General features: G+C 32.5%; 2 protein-coding genes across 5 annotated transcripts in view; one reads left to right on the top strand and one right to left on the bottom strand.

The window, feature by feature from the left end:
- The window catches only part of LOC127704734 (U1 small nuclear ribonucleoprotein A-like), a 1100970-nt gene that overhangs the window by 338577 nt on the left and 734845 nt on the right, over window positions 1–27548 (bottom strand). The gene's annotated exons all lie outside the window — the stretch shown is intronic.
- LOC127704711 (zinc finger and BTB domain-containing protein 17-like) overlaps window positions 1–27548 on the top strand; it is a 172083-nt gene that overhangs the window by 118331 nt on the left and 26204 nt on the right. The window contains exon 5 of one of the 2 annotated variants that reach the window (XM_052208851.1): window positions 9401–10213. The exons of the other annotated variant lie outside the window; for it this stretch is intronic. Within the exon in view, the coding sequence (XP_052064811.1) occupies window positions 9401–9909 (509 nt within the window). The 3' untranslated portion in view covers window positions 9910–10213. Of the gene's footprint in view, window positions 1–9400; window positions 10214–27548 lie in introns of those variants that run through there. 2 annotated transcript variants of the gene reach the window in all.

Here is a 27548-nt window from a genome sequence, read left to right as displayed (position 1 = left end):
GAATACTGTGACAAAGGCTTTTCTTCTAAGAGAGATCTTTCTGAACATATGACGCGACACACGGGAACCCCAGTTGCCATATGTAGAATATGTGGTTTTGAAGCAATGTCATATAATGGATTAAAAGGACACATGAATCGGCATGAAAATAGAACTTTTCAGTGTGTGCATTGCCAGAGAAGATATTATACTAAGAAAATACTTAATCGTCATATTAAAACATTTCATAAAGTTGAGTAAAAACTGTAATGTGCTTACTACGTTATGTCTAAATAATGCACTTCTAGTGAATGAAAATTTGAAGAATCTTTGATGTACCGTACATGTATTATATCATGACATATACCATAGTATTTCTATGTGAAATAACTGACTGTTTCCGTGTGAAAAAGCTAAATGTTTCACGTGTAATACATAAATGTTACCATGTGGGATAGGTAAATGTTCTCATGTGTAATACCTGATTATTCCCTTTGCGGGGTTTCCTTATGTTCTCGTGTGTAAACCCTGAAAATACCAATACGGGATACCTAAATGTTCTTGTATGTAATACATGAATGTTCCCAGGTGGGATTATCCTAAATGTTCTCTAATGTATGACATACGTATCTAGATATTTCCATTTTGGATAGCTAAATAATAAGTGTGTAGAACGTAGTGACATTTTTAAAACTGATGCAAGCCTTTGCATTACTTAAATACTTCATGTCGTCTTATTTGTGTTAAATCGGTGTTTTAATAACTGTTTCTCATTGTTGTATTGTCTATTGAAACCAAAATAATAAAGATGATGACAATTGTTGTTGCATAATGTATGTGTAAATAAAAAAAGTTAGAATACATACAGTTTTGTTATGTATATCTCAAAAAATAAACTGATGCGTATGCCCACTTGTCGCAATTCCAGATAGAAGGAGATCACCAGATCACCGGAGTTTTGCTGATTTACAAATGACCTATATCATCTCCCTCTTCCAATAGTTTATGTATGTGAGATTTTTGTTTGTGATATAAAATTAAGAATGTCAATGAAAACGGGAAATGTGTCAAAGAGACAACAACTCGACCAAAGAGTAGAAAACAGCTCAAGATGTACCAACTTGTATATTTTACAAACAGATGAACATACATGATATACAGTATATACAAAATGCATGCAAAATGAATAAAATTAGATGTTATTGATGCATTAATGGAATAGCACCCAACATTGAACAACAAATATCAATTGATTGTTTGTTACCATTCATTTAAAAACATTTTGTTGAGTATATTTTATTTGGTTAAGTTATACAACATGTGTTACTTGCTGTTATTGTATTTTGTAATGGGATGTTTCTTCCTCAGTTTACAAGTTTCACCTCAACACAGGAAGTTTGTTTTGATAGGGTCACATTGATGCCTGTACCAAGTCAGGAATATGATGATTGTTTTCCATTCGTCCGTTGGTTGATAAACTCTCACGTTTTGATTTTGTCAGTTTTTATGGATCTTCAACCTTTTTGAATTTACTTTTGAGTTCGGTATTTTTGTTATTTTTTTCATAACCCAAACTCACCCTCATAGGCATTGTGTATTTCTTGATTATTTGAAAACATTTTATAAATATATTTTTTTATAAGATGAACTTTGCTGTCAATTGATAAGCTACGAAAATTTGCTCAGGGATGTCAGATAAGTGTAAAACACCCTCCAATATCTTTTTTTGTTTCAGATGAACAACAACAGTTTTTGATATGCCACTGTGGACGCAAATATCGATCAAAGTCAGCATTAAAACTCCACCAAAGAGACCATTCTGGACAATATCCTTTTCATTGTAAATTTTGTAAACAAGGCTTTTCTCAAATGATACGACTGAGAGAACACGAAGCTAAGCATATCGGAAAACCAGTGGCCATCTGTGCGGAGTGTGGATTCAAAGCCAAATCATTTTATGGTTTAAAAGAGCACAAAAATATTCATTTACGAATTACATTTGCGTGTGAACAATGTGAAAAAGTGTTTTATAATAAGTTTTCATTGAAGCGGCATGTAAACAGCAGTCACAATTCTGATGTTTTGTGATTAGTATTATAGGTAATGATTTAGCCTTTAATTTATCTCTTTGTTGCTTTTTCTCTAAAATATGTAATTAACCTTTCAAGCAACGTTAAAATGTTAAACCAGATATGAGTATCAGACGTAATTCTTTATTCTGATCAGTTCATTTCTTTCTTTTTTTTAAGTCATAGTGTTAAAATGATTTATTTGATATTCTTCCAATCTATAATTCACAGTTGAAAAAAAAATGATAAAATTATAAAATTATAGCGCAAAAATAAGGCTAATGTCATTCAAGCAAATATCCTGAGATGGGTTTAATTTTGTGTACGATATTTGATTCTAATGCTCCTAATGATTTAATGTGTATTTTGCTTGTTGGGCTTTCGCGCTATTTAGAGTACTTGAGAAGGGAATTTTTAGCACATGTTGCCTGTTTGAAATTGATTATACAAGCAATTTGCATTTATTATACACGAGCCTGCTTTTAAAGTAAATATTGGAACTGCAATATGTAAATTGAAAGACTAAGTTTTGTTAATTATATTTAGTTTGTCAAGTTGTATAAATTTTATGTTTATCTGATTGAGTACAAAACAAGCTTTGCCATAAATGTCAACATTTTTAGTGGGAGATAAAACGGAGTGTTCATGCAAAGAAATATATTTGTTATAAATATATGAATTCTTGATAAATTAAAGAAAAAGAGAAAAATTTGGTTTGAATGGGACTTCTATTTACACAAAACACATCAGCAATTGTTATTTAGCAATGAAATACATTAAAGAAGTATGACAAATGGCAAAGATTTGACAGTCAAATAACTTATTTCTGCCTTCGTTAAACCCTGAGATGAACAGTCACGTTCCTTATTAATAGTTGTAACACTCTTTTAAAGACATTTATGGGTTGTTCATTTTTAGAGTTTGACATACTATTTAATGGCAGTGGAACTTAAAAGTTGGTCATTTTCAATATTTTACCTGTTGGTAGAGAGTAATCCGATTTAAAAGGACAATTAAGCCGATTTTAGCCTAATTTATTTCTGTCTGGGTCTCTGTTGTTGGACTATCTTTCAGAGAATAAATGAACAATATGTATCAATTGATTTTATCTACAGTTGCAAGTGATGACTAGTTTTTTTGCATGACATTTTCTGATAGAATAGATTTGTTTCCTTACTTTGGCTTTACATCTGCATGGTTGATCTTAATTGCAGATTTTTTTGTAATGCTGTTTTTCTTTCTTTTGCAGACCTAACCCGATACCGTTGTCACTGTGGAAGACATTATGGATCCAAACAGGCATTAAGGAAACACCAAAGAGAACACTCTGGGGTATACCCTTTCAAATGTAAAACTTGTAATAAAGGATTTTCCGTAAGGTCAAGGCTGCTGGAACATGAGATGAAACATGAAGATAAACCCGTGGGAATTTGTTGCATTTGTGGATTTGAAGCCAAATCATTTGCCGGACTGAGGACACATAAAAACATACATTTACAACATAGTTATGACTGCCCAGAATGCGATAAAAAGTTTTATAGTAAACAGGGCTTAACTCGTCATTTGGTTTTGCATAAAGGTGGCCATGTGTGTGAAACATGTTCAAAAATATTCCCATCGAGTGAAAAACTTCAAAAACATTTAGAGAGCGATTCACATAGAGAACGAACACAGATAGATGAAATATTTCTCAAACTATAGAAGTATATAGTAGATCAATAGTTATGATATATACAAACAATTAGGGTTACATGATGGTTGATTCTTATCTTGTCTAAATTTCTAAATCAGTGGCGTAATTTGAGTTATTTTAGTGGATGTTTCCTTTATTTCCGGTATAATGAAACTAAAAATTATATCATTCCATAATTGATATAAATACATGATTGTGAAACTGCTGTCAAAGATAATAAAATGTGTATAAACAATTGATTTGAGAAAGACAATATAAAAGTTGAAAATTAATATTATTGATTACATTCACTTCGTTTGAAGTCTGGTGGATAGTTGTCTCATTGGCAAGCATACCACATCTCCTTATTTTTATACTTATTGTGGAAAATGTTTCAGTAAGGAAATATATATTCTAGTATACATTATTTGAGGATGGTTAGTTTATTTCAGTTTCTTGTTCAGTTACTCAACTTCACAGTTAATCAAATTATCTTGTTTTATGTCCAAATCATGTGTTAAAATTACATACATCATTTTGTGCTGTAAGTGTTCTAAATTTGAAATTATTGTTGAAATAAGTTCAATTAGGAGTATTCACCCATAAACCAAAGGAAAATTTAAAACGAGAATATGTGCATTTTGTTAATTTTGTTGTACCTCACCATATGTATTAGTACTTAGTAATAAAAAAATATGCTTAATAGTTTTGTTCTTAGCCAATTACCTTGTTTCTTATCTAAGATTGATATAATATTTCTGACTCAATTATAGTATATAATTGTATCAATTCAAATGTTCTTCATCCAGTACAATCTCACAAGTATGCATATCGGAACCAACCTCATATGGAAAGGCCATAAAATTAACTCAGTCTTCTGGTTCAATGTTTATTCCAGATGTATGGGTGTTCAAAGGTGTCCTGCTTAAAAGCTTTGAAACTGTTAACTTATAAACATTTCGTTTATTAAGTGTCGTGTATGTAATAAGAGTTTCAAGTGCCATAAGTTTGTTCTTAATATTCTGGATTTTTTAAGGATTGATTCAAATTCGGTTCTGCAAATTTGATATGCCTGCATAGATGTTTTATGATTGAAATAGAAATTATTCAAGGCTCCAAAGGACTTGCATTTTCACAGTTTTTTAAGAAGAATTTTGCATCGAAAAGTTGAAAATAATAATAAAAAATGAAATAGCTGATTTAAAAAAATGTGTTACTATATTTGATATAGCAGAATGGATTTAGAAGAGATATTTTATTGAGTGTTTCCTTAAAACCAATAAAATGAATAAAGAAAACAATTTTTCTTGAAATACGATACAAAACCATAAACAAAATAGCTCTACATATTTTGCCCTACTCTTCAGGTGACAAATTGAGAGCTATCTCCTCATTATGTAACATGGATACATGTTTAACAATAGCCCTGGTAGATACAGAACCAGATTTATCATCGACATGGTATAAACAAGCAAACAATTATGCAATAATTTGTTGTTGTTGTTTTTGAAGTTTCTTTCTCTTCATCTCAAATATTACAAAAGGGCAATGCATTTCATTAACTGCATATAAATATCCTGATTGTGTTTGAGACCAAATGCACTATTTTGTTGATTGTAAGAGCTTGAAAAAAATTACATCATGACCATACATTTATGAAAATATGTATGGTATTATTTTTAAGATGAATCAAATTTAATTGGCACCATAATCATATTTTCTAATTTCATATACGAACATTCAGTAATTCAACAATGTGTTGGCATATACATACAGCTGCGCAATTTGTGATGTTATTTTCGTTTGTTTGTTTGTTTTGTTTTTTTGCCATGGCGATGTCCGTCTGTCTTCGACTTATGCATTTTAAATGCCTCCTTTGATTTTCCCACTCTTTTCTCTTCTCTATCAGGGTTCAAACTTCATAATCGGATGAATCATAGAAATTGCATGTGTGGAGAGAAATATCACAGTCAGAGTCATCTGAGGAATCACATCAGATGTAATTCTGATCTGAGACCATTTACAAGGTCAAATTACAACAAAGCACGCAAACAAAAGTACAACCTTTATTGTCATTCATGAAAATAAAATCAAAATCTGGGTTGACTGCACCTGGGACATAAACACTATGTATTGGTTCCTGGCCGTAGAGTATTTTGCTTGATTCATAAGTGGTTTTGATATCAGATGATATTTTGATAACTTACTGTCTTTGTAATTGTTGATAAGCATGGTGATCTGGACTGAAATTTTATTCTGTTTTCAGGCATTTCCAGTCAAGATTCAACGCTGACAGATACTACATCAGGCAACATATGTAAAACTTGTAACAGGTCATTCCAGACCTCTGGTAACCTACATCGACATATTGACACGCATCATAGAATGTTTGGGCCTATTAAATGTCGGTTTTGTATGTTCCGATGTAATGATGAGACACAATTGACAACACACACCAACATGTCACATAAATTTTTATGTAGCGTGTGTAATAAATCATTTGCAACTATGAGTGGGTATTCAACACACTACAAGATTCAGCACCTGCCTTCAGATGGTCTTTGTGTGTGTAAAATCTGTGGGAAGAAATTCAGCTGCCAGAGTCGTCTAGAAATACATGAACGTCAACATTCAGAGAAAAGGAAGTTTCTGTGTTCCTTTTGCAATAAGTCTTATAAGCACAAGAAAAATCTAGACAATCATCCTTGTGATTTCAACAAATGAATATGAAAAAAAATAAAGATAAGAAAACATTTCTGTTTTGAATCTAGACAATCATCCTTGTGATTTCAACAAATGAATATGAAAAAAAATAAAGATAAGAAAACATTTCTGTTTTGGGCCTTGTATAAAATTCACCAAAGACACAAGGAACGGCAGCCGTGCGTTTTGTCCGATATCTGATTCATATATGGTTATAACATATTATGGACTTCGTGTATTTCATGTATATATTTATGTTGATTTAGTTATAGTTGTTTTTCCCATTTGTTTATCATGAACTGTTGATTATAATAAGTCTTTATAAATATGTGGAATGTATAGATTTTGAATATGTGGGTTAATGGTTTATATAAACATTAAATTGGTGTAATATGGATACTGATAGCTTATTTTTTGTATTATTATCACTGGGATCATACCACTTAATTGGGAGTATATTATACAAATTTGATATCTGGATTGGGTTCACAGAATAGAGAATAATGGGCCAATCAAATAAAAGAATAGAGAAAAAGGGGGGGGGGGGCAAAAAATAAAGAATGGAGAAAAATGACTTAACAAATTAACGAAAAGAAACAGAAATGAAGACATAATCAATCAAAATCCTCACACGTTATACATGTATTGCTACTTTAAAAATTATCAATATTAAGGTTATCCTCCAGGTAAACAAGGTTTTCCGAAGCTGATCTGGGATTCCTGAATATTGTGTAATTTATATTGTTCTGCCAGAGACATATATACACATATGTATATATGTCTCTGGTTCTGCAGCTTTTGGTACTTTTGGATATGATATTGATAATTTGGTGTCAAGCTCCGCTTAGAGGCAATAGATTTTGGAAATGCGGGAATAGTATCCAAATTAAATTTGGTACCTTGTAATCCTCAATTGCTCGTAACCACTTGCCAGTCTATCATTAATTGACACTTGATATAGATAGCTGTAGGAAGAAAGCACACACAATCATCATGTCATATATTAAATTTATTAAGGTAGAAGATGATCGACTGATAATCATAAAATAACCAAAACACCACAAAGAAATGTGTACGACACTGAGAATTAAACATGCTTGGGCAATAAGGGCTCAGAAAAAAACAGTAGTGGTATTAGGTAATATAGCATTCTTATTATATCTTCTGTTCTGAAAGTCGGACATTTGCATTACCCATTAATATCTGTAATAAATCAACCGGTGATGAGAATGGAATGCATTCAAGAAATTCATATCGGTTACCCTGCAGGCTCTGTGTTATGCTCAAGCAAATAATGATGGCAACCCCAACTATAGGAAAATTAGAAATCTTCAACCGGCATTTCTGTTTGTCAATTCTAACATATTCAAGATAAAAAGGAAGAAGATGTAAAAGGTACTATGAAAATCAATCCATAAGTTTAAGGGAAACTATCAACAAGCCACAAAAAACTACAGACAACAAACTGATGAAAAACACTTACCCCACCACAAATAGGTGGTCAAGTCAAGTGCTCTTTGAGGATCAGCAGTTTCTGCTCAAGGTGTGAAATTACTGTTCTTTAATTTAAAGCTCAGCTAGATACACAATATACAGGTTATCACTAATAAACTCTGGTTTGGAGAAAGTGAAATTTTTATGATGAAAGCAGATATTTGAGCATTCGACCTAACTGTTCTTCATTAGTCCCTGTTCGATCTTGGAGGCATCTTGAGGGCAGAATACTGTCTTACAGGATTAGACACATGTCTAATCCCGTATGCCAATCTTAAGTCTTCCAAAGTCGACATAAAAAATAATTGAATATGACAACGATTATCGAATATCTGATATCGGCACTTAATTACTATATTATAAGTTATATGGTTCGCTACTGACCCCTACGGATCCATAGAGGGTTAGTAAAATCCATAGGGGGTGAGGCCGAAGGCCGAATCTCCTATGAATTTTATTCACCCTCTATGGTAAAATAAACCATGCAACACAACAACATCTATAGATGACGTCACCATTAACAGTAGACGTGACGTCATGAACCCCCTATGAAATTTACTAACCCCCTACGGATCCATAGGGGGTCACCACGTGACGGCGTTTAACCAATGACAACGTGATAATTTACCCGCGGTGCGATAAGGACAAATAGTGACAACCATTGAAATGGTTTTTGACTTGATTAGGAACATTAACATGTCTCTGATGTTAAACCGTTTTGCAAAATCGATTGCTTAAACTTCCCTAATATCTTTATTATAGAAATTTAGAAAATAACAATAAAAGAAATATGCGAAATATGAATCCATCCCAAACACTGTATGCTTTGTCCAAATAAAGACGAAGGGTAAATTTTTACTGCACTTTCTGGTTGTATAAACCTTTTGGTTATATCGTATTTCTAAACTTAAAGCATAACCATAAACACCTCAAGATATTTAAAGACTGCATTATTTTTATAGATTCCTGATAAATTCGAGTAATGATTAAAACAAAAACATAAAAAGTACAGTCTTACCCAAACTTGAAGTCTTTTGGGATTTATTTAGGTCTTCGTATATTTTTGTCAGTTGCAAACAATTCATTTCGATCAATCATTCCCTACAATGCAAACGTAAAATAAGCTATACCTTCTCAAAATTCCATGTAACAGCAATTAAACACAAATATGACGATAGTTCAGTTAAATTCATTTTTAAAACCTTCTCTGCTATTTAATTATCATATTAGATTTACTTCGCATTAAATACTAAATATTTTTATTTTTAAGTTTTAAGTCTTTTTGAATTGTGTTTGTGTAAATCTTTGAACTAGATCGTTACTCATTATTGTGTGTTTTTGAATTTTGTTTGTAAATCTTTGAACTTTGAATTTCCAGAACTTGTAAACATTGAGTAGTAACGTAATATAGTTTGATAGATATATGGAAAATGTATCCGTACAGTCTACTAAGTGTTTCAGTATTTTTTTGTTGTATTTCCAGGGACAAATTTTCAACCCATCAAAGATTGTAAAGACGACCAAATTACCCATAATGCACCAATAATGCACAAACAAAGCGATGAACAAAATCCTCTATCATCAGTGCAACTACAGCAACAGTCTACTGATGTGTACACAACAGCTGATCATGGGGATAATGCTACATGTAAATTATGCAACTGCCCATTCAGTGACGCTGTACTTCTAGAGCAGCATTTGAGAGAGATTCATAAAATATTTGCATGCGTTGTCTGCAAGAAATCTTTCAATTCCATCAGCGGCTACCACACACATAAGATAGAGATTCACAACGAGGTTGCGGATTCAGCTGGACTTCGTTATATTTGCAGGATATGCGGAAAGAGCTTTAGCAGGAGAAGTCGTCTTATTGAGCATGAAAAGAGACACTCCGATCTACGCTTATACCAGTGTTTATATTGTGACAGATCGTATAAACATAAACACAACATGGCATTTCATATGTTAAACGCTCATGGTCATAAGAAATGAACAGTCTGTTGAAACCGTATTAAAGAATCAAGAAAATTTTGTTGAAAAATTAAGAGTTTAAATTGATGAACTTTTCTCAGACATACAATGTCAAGTTATTAAGTTCGTGTGATTTGAAATTAATTGAATACAGTATTTTCGTTAATTAGTATGTTAATATGTTGTAATTTGAAGAAAAAAATATTTAACCAATAAAAAAAAATGTTTGCATCGCTAGTATAGTTATGTTAGTTATAAATATGAATTTTCACATAAAAGTTTTTTTTAATGAAAATGTTTTAGGAATAAAGTGTTCATCACGTTTCTTACGTTTTAATTTCCATATAGATGAAATAATGGCAACTTGCTTCGCATCATATGGCAGGAAACACTAGACCTGTTTATATCAATTGCGAGAAGAAATGATGACCGTCATTGGATAATATTTCATGTCATGTATTTAGCTTGCAATATTATCGTAATTAAGACACATTTAATTGAAAAGTCTCCTTCGAACGTATATTGGTTTCCCTGAAATCAGTATGATTTTTTTCACCTCCTTCGGTGGTATTTTCATAGGGATATCGGGTGCTATCATTCCTAATCTCTCTTTTATGTTTAGTGTGATAACTTTTACCAAACATAACTACATTATTTTAGTACAAAAAGATAGAGCATGAACGCGTGCGTATAAGCTTAGTTTTGATTTCATTTTTATTTTTAGCAAAACAATGGTTTTACAAAGAACGACATCAAACACGAATAACATTTCAAGAAAATCCAGTGGATGACCTTTTAGAATTTAATGACGCGAGAAAGAAAGACTCCGAAGTAGTCAAGATACGGAAATGGAGTGGCAATTTTCATCAAGACAGCTCACATGAATCTAGTATTAATTCAATGAAAGTTTCTTGCACTGTGTGTCATCAAATTTTCTCCAGTTATAAAATTGTAGAGGAGCATTTAAGAATATTACATCGTAAATTTATTTGTGTCGTCTGTGAAAGGACCTTTAGCTCACACGGCACATATACAACACACAAACAAGAACTGCATGCTGATCAACAAGATTACGGCGGCTTCAAATATGTATGCAGACATTGTGGCAAGGGATTCAGTAACAGGAGTCGACTTGCTTTACATGAAAACAAACATTCAGAAGCTCGTCCATTTCAATGTCATGTTTGTGAAAAGTCTTACAAGTGTTACGAATTTACAGTTTAAGAATGTTATAATATATCTACAGTTATGTATTTTCGATTTATCTATGAATTTTCCTGTTTGATCTTTTTATCGTTGAAAACAGTATCCAAATCATCCCTTTATCCTTGGTTGCTATAAGACGCTTTACCTGTACAGTTGTTGCTAGGGTGCTCTCTTCGAGGTCCGCGTTCGAAGTATAAATAGTGGGTAGCTATTCAGTTCAAGTTGTCATTTGTGCCGTAGAGATAGTAAGAAGTAGAGCAGAAAGGTAGGACACTTAATTGTTTAAGACGAGTAGCAGGATAAATCAAACAAAGTGGAGTGTTTGAAACCTACTGAGAGGATAAAGATAGGAAAGTTTTGGTTCAGTACAAGTTGTCTAAACAGGGCTAGTGCTAAGGTTTTGCGTTCCACATCTCTCACTATTGTAGTGAGTGTTTGCTGTTAAACCATACCTTAGTGCTACCCTGTTATTCCAACAGTTTTATACATATAATTAAATAAAGTTTCATACGCCGAAAGTTTACACCAGTTGAAATAGTTATCATACATTCGTTTTAATAGGTTTCAGCCCGGTTCCATACATTTAGGTTTCAGCCCAGTTTCATACATTTAGGTTTCAGCCAGTTTCATACATTTAGGTGTCAGCCAGTTTCATACATTTAGGTTACAGCCTAGTTTCGAACATTTGGTTTAAAACTAATATCAGACTGAAAGGGTTTTGTTAAACTGTTTCAATTTGCCAGGTTCGGGTTAAGTTAATAGGTGTTGAACTTCGTTTTATGTAGTATTTGTTTTATTATTTGGTAGTGATAGCATAAACTTTTTATTGACTTAAGAATTTTTGAATTGCTCTTCAAATCCCAGGAAACTGGTACGAACCCGAGGATAAACATAATAAAACGTCCCCGCCCGGTTACACGTTACACAAGCACAAAAACAATTTAGTATCTCACTTGGTATCAGTGCACGAGAAAAAGATGTAAATATGATTATGTGAAAACCACGAAAAAGAATAATAATAACTTTGTCGCCTTTGCTAACTTCTTACTGGATAATTTCAAAAAGACATTTGTATGACATAAGTTCGTGTATAAATAACTTGGATGTTAATTTTAATAAGACATATTTGTCCATAAGACATGTTGGTATAATAACATGTTCTAAATGTTTAAATATTGGTAGTAACTTCATATGATATTTCAGACGAACTATAATAAGTACGTAATAGGGCGATATTCCGGATTTTTATATATTACTCTTTAAACTGCATCTGAATATGGGAAAAAGATATATGCAGCGTTTATACATTCAGAGATGCAATTAGTAAGATATATAAATGTAAGGAATGGAAGCCAATTTAGATTTCTCTATATTTCGTCCACGGAATATTGTATAAAAATGAAATGTCAATGTATGAACATTTCCGTTTCAATGATATTTTTATCTTTAAATCGTAAATGTTTAAAGGAATGAAGTGTCATTTCTAAACAAAATACTGTGGACAGGTTTTTGAAAAATTGCATTTTAAACCAAAAAAATAAATTATCTTCTTGTAGCAAAACGTGTGGTGTTTTGGGAACTGTTAGTACTGTCGACTTTTTTGTCTGATCATGGTGTTTGTTTTTCTTAGACTTATGGTTTTGATAAGCACCTTGATATTTTCTCTTTGAAGTTCATTTTTCAAGTATTGCTTCTAGATTAATACAAATATACTTCTCGGATTGTTTCTTTGTTTGCCCGATGTCTTGCAGTCAGTATATGAAATTCAAAATGATTTAGGAGAGGAATTTATAAAAGTGAAAAGTCACTTGTTTTCCAATTCTAATAAAACTCAAAAAATCAAATTGTAATGTTTATGTTAATATTTTCACAATAAAATATTGTTTACACCAAAAATGATTTTACACAGTTAATGGTACAGATCATTTGTTACAAAATGAATATATGGAGACGAGGAAAAAAATGACTAAACGAATATACGGAGATTAGGGTAACTTCAAAATAGCAAGCGAATCACTCAAGTACACAGACAATTATAGACATATACCATATTAAAAAAATATTGTTGTCGTAAGAGTCACCAGAATTAATCGAAAAATAAGCACCACAAAATTTACCCGGAGTACAGACAAACCTGCCCATGATGATTTCCTGGAATTTGAGATGTATTTCTTTGGATAAGGATCGCATGAAATGCAAACAAACCCTTTTTGTTACTGGCTTGATATCTATATCTTCCAGGCCTTATTACTACCTTTGATAAATAAAACAACATAGTGCTTTCAGGTAAACATTCAATCTTTTCCATCAAATGTCATGCAATTTATTAATTATATTTTATTCTTGGATATTAAGTTGCAAAAGGATTTCTTTGTATACAATAATCTTTTTTTTTTTTATTAAAAATTACATAAGTGCATGGTGTATGAATCTATATGTTGCAAAAGGGGTATATCTTTTGAACAAAGGAAGATAACTCCGCTTCCAAATATGTAATTTGACTAAATGTGTTCCATTGATTAAGGATCTAGTTAGTCAGAAGAGCATTAGTAAAGGAACAAAATAAGCTAAAAAATATTGATAGGTTATGGAACTTCTTTTTGCGATATTTCATTTTTTTTAAATGGCGGGAAAAGGCTGACTCAAACTTTTACCTTATATTTAGCATTGGCATTATTTGGGTCTCAAATCGTAAGAAAAAAATCTAGAACCTGCTTAAATTTTGTTAATGACCTTTTTATGAGCTATTGAAGTCTTCTATGAAAAGAAAAGGGGGTGATTTGGGGGAATTATTTTACCCTGTATCGTAGGAAAAAACCCAAGAAGTCCGTACATCTGACAAAAAAATTCATAAACCTGACCTGGGTACATCCTTAATACAATTCAAAGTTAAATTATAAGTCCACATTGCAAAATGGAAGCAAGCAATACCCTCCATTACTGACCTATATTGTATGTTTTCCCAGGGCCATTAACAAGTTGCGATCCCCAAATCGGCAGTTCCACATTTCTGATTATTTTTGATTTAAGATTTTTAAGATGTTTGATTCTATGTTTCCGTTATATGGGCTGCCTTCACATGGATATTGCTTTTTTATATTGCAAGATTCCAAAACTCTCAAGTTTGATATCATATTGTTGGTGATCTTGTCATCCGTTGCTTGTATTGTTAATATATTGGACTACTGTAGTATTGTCCGACCTGATCAGCACTGATTGGCCTTACATATGACTTTGGTGTTTCAGTTCCAGATAATTTATATGTTTCTCTGTCCATTTCCCTTGAAAAATGTGATTGTTCATAAAACCTCTACATTCCATTTTCGAAGAATCTATTGTTATGGTAACAGAGTATGGTAACATGTTTTGGTTTGTTGAAAAAATTAGCCAACAGTCTTGTTCCTATTTCAACCATTTAAATATAAATGTTTAATGAAGTCACGCACACCACAGACACAGATACAGACAGGACAATTCCCCGTTTCTCCGTGAGGAAAATAGTTTCATATATGACAACATATTGTACAAAATCATTAGAGAAACGAATCCTACCACTACCTTTAAAAAAGAACATTTCTCTAATTTTTTCACTATTTTCACATTTCCCAACCGATTGTGAAAACATTGTTCTCCTCACTAGTGAAATAACTGTTCTCGGCAAAAGATTGGTCGAATTTTAATTATGACGTCAAATTTTCTTGGTTTCTTCTGAATTTCCTACTGTGATGTCATGAAAACAGGCGACCATGCCTGATGACGTCACATATAAAGAACACAACTTTCTGCAAATCTTTGAAAAGGAAGGATAAAAATCATTAGAGAAACAGATTTCACCACTATAACTCGTGTATTACGATATTTCTCCACTCTCAACAGTTACTGAATTTTAATTATTTAAAAAGCTCGGCAAGCCTCGCGCTTTAAATATTTAAATTTAACTGTCTCGAGTGGACAAATACCGTAACACACTTGTTGCAGTGGTGGAATCTACATTTCTTCATTCCCTATTATAGTGCTCACAACACTTTCATTATCTGTAGTTCTATAATTCATGTCAATGTTCATCATTGAATTATGAATATGACCTTCAATAAAAACGATATCTTATGCCGATTGAAATCAATGTTTGATTTAAATATCGTGACAAATTTTATAAAAGTTGCTCATAAAAATTAAACAATTTGAAAACGAAACCAGTAGAGAATGGTTAAACTATCATTTTATTTGGCTAACTATTTACTTTGTCTCTTCCTACAGCGCAACAAAGTCAACTACAAATTACGAATAAGGAGAAAGCAATTCAAGTCAATAAGGAGCAAGCAGTTCAAGTCAATAAGGAGCAAGGAGTTCAAGTCAATAAGGATCAAGCTGTTCAAGTCAACTTATTACCTGCATGTGACATTCTTATTAGAGAGAAAGCAGGATATGTTAGACCATACCAACCACAAGCAAGCATTGCAGCAGCAGATTTATTCGAAATACAGTCGGACGAGTCAAAAGAGGAACTGAAATTTCTTTGTATGCTTTGTAATGAAGATTTTCCTGACAAGGAATCAGCTGAGAATCATTTTATGGAGAGCCATAAAATATGTCTTTGTATTGACTGCAAGAAAACGTTCAATTCCAAGAGTAATTTCAATGTTCATAAAGGGGAAGTCCATGTAACTGGCGATACGAAAAGCGGGAGCATAATGGCGCATATGTGTAGATTTTGTGGGAAAATTTTAAAAAGCAAGAGTCGACTTGCCGAACATGAACATACCCATTCAGTTGAGCGTTCGTTCAAGTGCGAAGTTTGTGAGAAAACGTACAAACACAAAAAGAATCTTGTCTGCCATATTCGCCATTCTCATTACAAAAAGTAACATGAAACGTGAATTGTATTTGAAAGACTGTACATAGTTGAATTGTTATCTTTGTTTGCTTATGTCTTATGTAAAGTACAAGTACATTCACATCGAACTATTATGTACATATGATTTAGGAGGACAATTACATGTTATATTGTGTACAGGGTGGAGGTATTATTCATTAAACATGTGTAAATAAGTTTTGGAAATTCAAACTTTTAATTTTCTTTTTACATTTTATATAATGTTGGAGGTTTTCCTTCTTGTATTAAAAGAACCAATTTTGAAGACTTAATTTGTTTTTTGTTTTTGTTTTTGTTTATCTTAAATAAAATATTTTATTTAGGGTTTCATTTGAACCTTTTTTCATTATAATTTCATTATAAGAATCCGTACTTTTGATAGGTTCACAACAAAAGCGAAGCATTCCAAAATCATATTTTATTTCTCAATAAAATGCAAGATGCATTACTGCAACACAACGTCACAACAATTCATACGAAAACAAACGAAAAGCTTGATATTATAGTTATATAATAGAAATGTAATAATAAGAGGACCAAATGTGCGTCGATCAACCCTTTAACATCCCAATAAAATTACAAAATGAAGCAATCTTGATAAAACAGTTTTACAATGGGGTTTGTTGGCTAGAAAATGGTCTCTTTTTCTCATTACTAAACGATTTATAGAACACTTGTTATAATGATTGACTGCAATGAGACTCGGTTTGCTTTTACTTGCAGTGAAGTGAGAGTTTTTGATTCATATTGAAGACCTCATCGTGACTGAGAAATAGAGATCAGTAAGAAAAGCGCTATCCCTTTGCTTTTGTTTGTGTGTGTTATGATTTTGTATCCTGAAAAGGTACACCACATCTTTTCTTTTGCAAACTTTTGTTTGTTTTATGTGTGATTAGATAAAAACAATACGAAAATTCATTTTGAATGAAATTTGAAAATGTAAATGTATGTGCTGATTTAATCAATACAAGCCAAATTATTTATCTATTTCTTCATTTTCTATATTGCAGCAGTGCAAATAAATCAAGATACCGACTATAAAGATGTTCGGACGAACGTGTTAACGACACAAGATATATTTAGGCGAGAAAAGGATGGAGAAATACGACAGTTTGACTCATCATTATCCCATAGCGGAGCGGTAAACTTCTTTCAAATTCAAACTGGCCAATCAAATGTAGAATTCAGTGTGACGTGCACAGTTTGTTACCAATCGTTTCCTGATAAACGATCAATTGAAACCCATTTGATAGAAAGTCATAGGATATATGTATGCATTGAATGCAGGAAACAATTTTCTACGAGAGGAAACTTTTGTGCACATAAACAAGAAGTCCATGATGACGATCTGAGTGCACGTCAAAACACTTGGAAATATGTTTGTAAATATTGTGGTAAAACTTTCAGGAACCGAAGTCGACTGAGTCTACATGAACAGAAACATTCAGATGATCGTTCATTTAAGTGTGAAGTTTGCCAGAAAACTTATAAACACAAAAAGAATCTAGACTGCCATGTTCGTAACTCACATAAGAAGTAGAGTATAGGATGTCCGGTGCATTACATTTGCGCGCAAAAATCATTACGTTTGCGCGCAGCTTTTGATTACATTTGCGCGCATTCTTTTACAGGTAAACGTAGGTAAATACAGGACGATTATGCTTATTTATTTATTTAACTATTATATTCTAGCAGTATAAGTCCGTTTTATTGTACACAAGCACTTAGTCTAGTCCTGGAAATATATACAAATAAAAATGTTAAAACATAGTAAATCTAAGGATTAAAAGTACTGATTTTACATGTCGTAACGTTTACAAAAATACATGTGTGTACTGAAATAAATTGCTCATTGTAGTGAGCATGGAAGAGGGGTGAAAGATACCAGAGGGACATTCAAACTCATAAATCGAAAATAAACTGACAACGCCATGGCTAAAAAAGAAAAAGACAAACAGACAAACAATAGTACACAAAACACAACATAAAAAACTAAAGACTAAGCAACACGAACCCCACCAAAAACTCGGGGTGATCTCAGGTGCTCCGGAAGGGTAAGCAGATCTTGCTCCACATGTGGCATCCGTCGTGTTGCTCGTGTTGGTACAAACCCGGTAAATAGTCTAATTCGGTAGGTCACATTCGTGAAAAGGGAACGGGATTGTAGTTACGACATTAGGAACATATCCGCTATCATCTGTGAAACGGATATTCCATAACGGTCAACCAGCTCGTGATGGCGTCCGTAAAATTTACGAAGGGATGATTCCAACTTCACCATTTGGAACTCTTGGTTTAATAGCTTCCTTGTGAGCAGCAACCCTCTATCAAGGAAATCATGGAATGATTCCGGCCCGTTTGTAGTAATGGGTCCGGGCCGCTTATATATAAAAATAAGAAGATGTGGTATGATTGTACGCATGGATTCTGCTGATGGTAGTGATGCCCAAAAACCTGGAGCAAATAGGGAATCTGGTGAAATACCTTTGTAATTATTTACGTTGCATCGCCATGAAATATCCCCCACTTAAGTGTTCTGCCGTACACAAATAATCCCCCCCCCCCCCCCCCGATTTGTTTCTTACAAACGAAACTCCATATGTGTGCCTTTACAAATTGACTTAAATTATTTATTAAATCTCTATCCGTTAAATAATGAAACGGAATAGAACATGTTCAAAATTCATATTAACTATAGTCATATTTATTATAAATTATCTTTATTTTACCTGTGTTACCTGTAAAATGAATGCGCGAAAATGTAATCAAAAGCTGCGCGCAAACATAAAAAAATGTATTCCCAAATGCGCGCAAATGTAATGCGCCCAACATGTCAAACCAAAGAAGCATGTAAATATCAAAGTGGAAGAAACTGCGTTTGAAGTTTGTTTTTTTTTTAATTTTGCAAGACGACATATAGATGCTTTAATATAGATATTGATTAATCTTGTTATATATATATATAAACATATGATTTGAAAATGATACCTTCTTTACTATTTTATTGTGATGTACAATATATGCAATTATGACGTTTCGTAAGTACAGTTTAAAGGACGTTCCTTTGGGAACCAAATGTGCCGCTCTTCTCGCCGACTTTTTTTTACTCGTATACAGCAGACTTGAAAAAAACAGGAGTTCTCTGGAAGAATGAACGAAGCTAGTATTATCTTTTAACTTTATGTTCCGCTATACATAATAGTTCAAAAGTTTGGTGACTATGTTAAATGCATCTATCCAAACGAACTTCAAATAAAGTTCACCACAGATGCAGTTAAGTCTGTCTCATATCCTGATGTACACTTAGATAATGATGGTAGGTTGAAACAAAACTTTATGACCAAAGGAAGGATTTCTGCTTTCCAATTTCGAACTTTCCGTTTGTATTCCTTAATTGGTTTTATAGCTTCGTTGTTAAGGAAATCAGGATAGGAAACGCAAGCTCTTTAATTTCGTACAACTGGAAGATATATATTTCAAATGCAGGCGCCGTTGGAATGTTGCTACCTAGAAATGGAAAGTTCGAATTTTTCAAACTTTTAACTTTAAAACTTTAAAACTTTAAAACTTTAAACTTTTAAAACTCCCGAGTTGGTTAACTGTTATCTCATATCTGTGTCGGAGATGACCAGGGATATGTTTCAATTGTCGTAACCACTATCCCGTCCTCTTTTTTCGATTTTGAAAAAGTAAGGTGGAGAAGGATTTACTTACCCTTTCGGAGCTACTGAGATCGCCCCTAGTTTTGCGTAGAGAGATTCGTGTTGCTCTTGCTTTATTTTTCAGTGATGTACTTTGTACTTTTTATTATTGCAATGTCTGTGTCGTTTCCAACGGTAATAAACAGTGTTTGTCTTGGGGTTGGATAAGAGACAATTACCAGTCGCGAATGCGTGATGCCTAGTCACTTAGTAACGCATTTGTGGAACTTGATCTACTTACCATTCCGGGGAACATGAGATCACTCTCAGTTTTTGGTGAGGTTCGTGTTGCTCAGTTTTTAGTTTTAATAATGAACTTGTTTGTCTTTTCGTGGTTTTTGTTTTACTATGGCGTTATAAATTTCTCTTCGACTTATGATGGTCTTGATGGGGGGTCCTTCATTACTGTATTCTTTAATTTTTTAGGCCATTTTTCTCTATTCTTTATACTTTTTGCCTATAATTTTCTATTCTTTATATTTTAGCACCTCATTATTCTCTATTCTTTATTTTTTTTGGTCCATTTTTCTCTATTCTTTATATTTTTTGCCCATTATTCTCTATTCTGTAAAACCCCATCTACACCCTCACCTCATGAGTTTTGATTGTCCCCTTGGTATCTTCCGACTCTTTAGTACACCTTGAAATCAACTTTAATGTCATTGCACACGAAACTACCACTTTGCAAACAGGAAATATGTATAATTCCATAGGACTTGCTCATTGTCAAAAGTGAATGCTTAATGATAGAATAATGCAGTGTACGATTTAGTTGCATGGATCATTTATGGATAGATGGTATGTACTTTATATATTCTTGCATGGATGAATGTAGTGTACCATATTCTTGCATGGATGAATGCAATGCACAATATACATGTACTTGCATGGATTAATACAGTGTACGCTTTACCTGACCACAAAGGAATTCAGTATACGATTTATTTACATGGGTAAATGTAGTGTACGATTTAACTGCATGGATGGATGGAATGTACGATTTAACTGCATGAATGAATGCAGTGTAAGATTGTATTCGATGAATGATTTTATTTACTGACCTCGAGAATGAATGTTGTGTGCAATTTACTTGCCTACTGTGGCTGGACGCAGTGTACATTAATGAATGCATTGTATGCTTTACATTCAATGATGAAAGAACGCATACAAAATTGTTAATTTAATTTTAAAATCACGAACAAGAACTCCATCCCTTAAATCTTCTTTGAATGCTGATTACTCGTTCATTAGACAACTAACAAAAATATACCAAATGAAATCTTGTGGACAGAGGACCTAAACAAATATTCTGAACTTATTGCGAGGTCATCAGTTAACTGCAAATCGATATTAATGAGTTGGAGTGTCATCTATGCACATAATCGTTGTCAAATTTTGTGTTTGCTTAACGTAATTTCCTTGTTTCGTTTAACGGAGAATGAAAACAAATCTAGTTACTCGTACAAAAACCAGAGAAGTACTTTGGTTTAAAACAAACTTGTAGGGAATGAAATGTGTTTATGATCACAGCGAAAATAAGACATATTTGTCGTAATCATTCATCAAATAGATTAACTGATAAAATTCTTTTGGTTTCAAGTGCATGTATTTTTAAAACAGAAATCAATATATTAAAGGATAATTTGAAAAAAAAAATAGTAGTATGCTTATTAGAAATATAGGATGATTTGAAAATGGTTAGCGGAAGAGAAAGACGTTCAGCTAGACAGTTGTTAAAAATATCTAGAGCAACTGACTACAACCAGCTTATTTGTCTTGTTTCCCCCCCCCCCCCCCCCCCCGTTCATTTGGGTATTTACAATTATATGGTTTTATAAAGTATTTGACGCTCTCAATTGAAATCAATTGATAAAAAGAAACACAGAGTAAAAATGTGTAGCCATTTCTATTTAAAGATGGTAATATTGAAACTAGCAAATGTTTAGATAAAAATATACACTTGGAGATAATTCCCCGTTTCGGAATCTAATTAATTCTAGGGAATATTTTCACACGCGTACACCAAAACGTTATGATCGGCTTACTACGTCCTAAACCATTGGAATTCAACCAATAATGAAGTAATTTTTTTATTTTGGTGTACGAACAATGAAATTATCCATAGTCCTTTAGATTAGAAAATGGCCAATGTTGATGCTATGTAAACGAGTTGACAGATTTGAATACGGTTAAGTGTATCCATACTATAAAGTACTTGTGTGACAGATTAATATTCTCACATTTCAGTATATCTTTTGATTAAATTATTTTATAATATTATTCATTTATTTTTCCAGACTTTGCCTCTGTTGAAGAGGTGAAAATGTACAGTATCAGTTGCAAGATTTGCCACCAGATGGGGTTTCCGGATAGAAATGCGTGGAAAATTCATCAAATTATCAACCACAAGACGGAGTTTTGTGCGATGTGTGAACCGTGCTGCAAAACGTTTAAATCTTTCACAGGATATAATGATCACAATTCACTTCACCACAGTTCTCCCTCTACAAAACAGCTATACACTTGTCAAGTGTGCTTTAAATCTTTTATTTCCAGATACAAGTTGGAGTTCCATGAAAGAGCACATTCCAATGAAAAACCATTCCAGTGCAGAAAATGCCAAAAAGGATATAAATATAAAAAAGATTTAACTAAACATGAACTCAAATGTGTTGTACCAGACGAAAAGATTTAAAAGTGTGTTTATGTATTATTTTTTTTTTACTTTTTAATCTGTAACCTGCATTTTTTGTAACCCTTTCGGGCTGAAGGTATTAAATTATTTGTAATATTGTAAATATCATTTAATTGTTTTGCTTGATATCTGATGGACGAAATAAAGTTTCTGGTTATAATTGCTACGAATTATGCTTTCCTGATGCATTGAAATGGTCATACATCGTTTGGTTGAAAACATTCATGAAATTAACTTTTATGTCGAATTGATTTTTTATATCACTCTATATTTAAAAAAATAGACAATACCATGGGCAAAACTGGAGGACAAACATCACAATTGCAAAAAAAAAATGATAATAAAAAGTCCTTAAAATAACACACAGAAAACAAAGGTGATTAGCAAACACGATAAAAATCGTGAAAGAATTTAGTGGCATCAAAAGGGTAAACAGCTTCACACGTGACATACGTCGTGTTACTAATTACAACGAAAAAATGTGTTTTACTAGAATTCTTTGTCTAGGAAACATAGGGAAATTGTACTGGAATTTTTGCAAAACAAATTAAAATTAATTAGAAATATAATAAAAAATAAGATTTTGTATGATTGCTCATCAGACAGAATTTACCTTGGAGTTTTGTTAATACTTTTTTTTTACTATGTAAGATCACAAATACTTTGAATTATTCACCAAATTTTATAGCTGAACGTTGAGAAAAATGCCATCTTTACATCATTTTTCTTGAAAATCCTTTGTAAGTTATCTTGTGCGAGTGAAGGAAGTATTCCGGGAGAATATGAATGCACTTTTGATCTTAGTGTTCCAGAAATTCAGAATTTTTTTCATGATGGCTGCTGCCATCTATAGGCAATCATCAAACATTTCAATGTTTACGGGATAAAATATATATAAAAAAAAAACAATATGATACGAGAGTCGTTTTTCAGTCCCACCCGCAAAAGTATTTGTTGTCTGTTATCGATTCCCTGGTTAAATGAATATCAGTAAATCAAGTTGTATAGCTGTACAATTTTCGTTGTAGACTGAATTTTAAATTTATATTTCACTGTTGATTTGTTGCATTCTTATTGTGAGTTTACCGTCAACCGTTTATTTTATTCATTGAGAAAAGAGAAAAATTATAATAGTTTTCATTAAAACAGACATTATTAGATTTGATGAGAATACGTGTATACACTGATGTCAGATGATGTGCTTAATAATGTAATTTTGTCTCGGACTTCACTCCTCTTGCTTTATGTCTCGACAAAATGTCTTCTGATACGTTTATTATTAATCCCGATGTTCTCGTCTGGTACTATAAACTTAACCAATATCTTTCCATATGTGTTTTTGTATTAAAATGGGTTATAATAAAATGAACATGATAGAGATGACTTGTTTCATTTGATTCGATTGAAGTATTACATAAATGTTTTTTTTTTATCTTTTAGACGAGTCACTGATGTCTGCCAGCAGCCAGGTATTATTCAATTGTAAGTTATGCCACCAGCCTTGGTTTCCGGATAAGCATGCGTGGACGACACATATGCTGACATATCATAAAGCAGATGTATATGCCATTTGTGAGAAGTGCTGCAAGATATTCAAATCTCACACTGGGTTCTCAGACCACAAGAAAATATACCATGCATCCGAGAAGGAAAAATTCAAGTGTACAATTTGCAGGAAACTGTTTATATCTGAATATAAACTAAGAGTGCATGAAATATCACATTCCACTCGCAAACCTTTCAAATGCATGATATGTAACAAGTGTTACAAATACAAGAAAGATTTACATAATCACAACCTTGTGAAACATTCGGATAGATGAAACAACCTTCAGACATGTTGACTTATATGATGTGTTCATTTATCTTCATCATTTGAAAGACAATTCTGCATAGAACAACGTTTTTTTTAAATAATTGTATAAGTCAGATATAATTTGTTCCTTTTAAAATTGTCCTTGCATAAAACCCATCTTATCTTGAATTTGGATAATTATGAGGTATAGAAAAAAAAAGAAATGTTACTAGCTATTGCTTTTAAGCACTGGTTGGTGTTTTAATGTAAAATTTGTGATTCAATTTCAAATTATATTTTTGTATATTTTATAATAGTACATAATATACCTGTACATAATTTGCAACTATGGATAGAAAAAAAGTAGAAAGAAAATCTGTGACCGATTATTTAATGTTTTTTTTTTTAATTTGGTTTTCGTTGTATATTAATTTCGATGACATTTTTTTCTCTGATTTTGTATGTTTGACTTTTGTTATTATGTATAATTGTACAATTATTTGATAAAACATATGTCTATATTGTTCGACTGTTTATGGCCATTTCCGTTACCTGGACCAACTTGAGTACTGAAGAGACCAATTCAATATATGACAAATTTTCAACTGAATACAGTTATTTAGCTGCGGCAACCCATCCATTCTTAATAGACACGATTTTAAATATTGTTCTAGAAAGTAATCCACTGGTATCGCACAGAGACCTGCATTCGTTAATTATCAGTTATTACACGGAATACAAAAGATATGGAAGGGTGACATTTGCTTTCTACACAATGGTCATGTACAATTAGATACGTCTCTGCATCTATGAATAGAGTATGGATATTTGTGACGTCAAATGACTTCATAATTTTCCAAGGTTGGGAGAATTTGGTATTCAAAGGTGCATTCAAAAAGCGTTTGCAAATACACACGAAGAAGGAAATGCATGTAAGAGTAGATATTCTAATGCCACCATAACTTGTAAAATCTATTACTACATCTTTTTCAGTTGTCCTCGAAATATTGGCAATTTCGTTCCTTGATATAGTATAAAAGATGTTGTAAATTGGTATGTCATTGACCATTCTTCCGAACGCAAATGCTTAAACCAGCCAGTACCAAACGTGAACAAATCATTTGACGAATGAGTACAAAATGATAAATTGTATTAGGTTGTTATGCAGAAGAACGCTTGAAACTATTACAAATTCTTCATCTCCACTAACCTTCCTGATCCAGGCTTTGACACTTTCTTCGTTATATGTTACTATTGTATATGATTCGAATTTGGATCCGTATGACTTGTGATTCATGCATTGCTCATTGTTGAAGGCCGTACGGTGACCTATAGTTGTTAATTTCTGTGTCATTTGGTCTATTGTGGAGAGTTGTCTCATTGTCAATCATACCATATCTTCTATTTATATATAGATTGAGACACTTATTAATGCTCTATCGACACACCTGGTTCACCTATAGTGTTTGCAGACCAGACTATCCTAACCCCTGCGCTTGTCTCTAGTTATAGCAGGACTACATATCTGACAATTATATATTATTATTTTTATATTTTGTATAACAAATATCAGTCTGATAATGTGTGGAAAATGTCCTGCAGTTATTATTTGACTCTTTCGGAGCTGTTCGACAGTAAGAAGGTGGAACTTCAAACTTCAATACCGCTACATGCATGTTCAATTTGATATATTTTTGGTTTCTTGACCATTGGTCAATGCAACTGTAAAATTTACAAAAAGTGTGATATATCTCCTAGTTGTAAAAAAGAATTGATTTACAAAGCTTTTAGGTTGTTTTGTCTTTATTGATTTTGATATTTGTCTTGTCTGCTTGGTTTTCTAGATTTGTTCGATTTTGTTCCACCTGTCCTTGTGTATGGTGATATGAAATTTTATTTTAGTTACCATTGTCAGAGCCACTTCTATTGTATTACCTCACTTCATTTACCCGTGTTTCGATTTGTTGTCAATGTAAGAGTGAACGAGGGAAAAGAAAGCAAGGGGTAAACCACAAGTCGAAGAAAAACAGACAGAAACATGGCAATTGTTAACAACACTATAATCCTCTGCGATGTTGGGAATATCCAGAGATTTAAAAAAAAAAGAAAAAAAAAAGTAAAATCACAAAAATACTGAACTCCGAGGAAAATTCAATCGGAAAGTCCCTCATCACATGGCAAAATCAAATGACAAAACACATCAAACGAATGGACAACAACTGTCATATTCCTGACTTGGTACAGGCATTTTCAAATGTAGAAAATGGTGGATTGAACCTGGTTTTATAGCGCTAAACCTCTCACTTGTACGACAGTCTTATCAAATTCCGTTATATTTACAACGATGCTCAGGTCACATACCAGATTAAAATGTTAATATATATCCGACACCGTGGAAACGAGTCGTGATAAAGATTTGTCAGATAAAAGTTTCAATTGAAGGTTAAAACTTTATTTTACTGGGTTTCAGTGTTGTGTACACGAAAGAAGACATGTTTCTGCAACGATTGTTCGAGTTATATCATAAGCAGGGATACAGAGATAGAATATTGAAATGTATAAAAACCAGTAAACTAAGTAGATTGAGAGCGAGAGAAATTATTTCAATGACATTATGTTTAGACTAAACGCATATGCTAATAAAAAGTGAAAATGAAATTAAGCGAATTTAAAATGATATAACAATATTAATATAATAATAAGAGCTCGGTAGAGACGGAACTTGATGAGTTTTGTAATGGCTGCATAGGCCAATTATTCAAAATAAATAAACTGTGGTCTTTTCCTGCTCTGCTTGAAATGTGAAACTCTTAAAACGTCATAAATTTTGTTCTGCAGTGAGATTTCTGTATTTCAACAGTATTACCCTTCCAAGGGATCAGGGGATTCCCAAATTGCCTCTCCACACAAGGACGCAGTTAGCTGCTTCATGGTAGAATAAGTGGTGGGCCGCATTTGTTTTTTGTATTTTTGTAAAGATGATAAATTGGTCCATTACATTTAGAATTCTGTTTTTTGTTTATTTTTTTCTATTAAGATTTAAGAAATAGCGAATAATTAGAAAATATTACAGCATTGTTGTATTGTTGTACTATGAAACTAATAAACACTAGTACAACAACGTTGTTTGAAAAATTATAATTTTACACTCACCTTGTCAAGTAACAAATGCGTACAAGCATATAATAATAATAACATTGTACATATTAAATAATAGATGAGTAAAAGTTTGATTAACATACTTGCAATACAAGATGGCCACGTGTTAATTATTTGAAGTCGAATATGGTTTGAATTTGCTATTAGTTTCTACATATTCGTCATTTTTCAAAGTCATTTTTATACATAAAGTAAATGTGTATTTGTATTCTTTCAGGAAATGAGATGGTA

The sequence above is a fragment of the Mytilus californianus genome, unplaced genomic scaffold (genome assembly GCF_021869535.1).
Source record: "Mytilus californianus isolate M0D057914Y unplaced genomic scaffold, xbMytCali1.0.p SCAF_6, whole genome shotgun sequence".
NCBI lineage: Eukaryota > Metazoa > Mollusca > Bivalvia > Mytilida > Mytilidae > Mytilus > Mytilus californianus.
The sequence above is the reverse complement of the archived record's forward strand: the minus strand, read 5'-3'. Positions and strand labels throughout refer to the sequence as shown.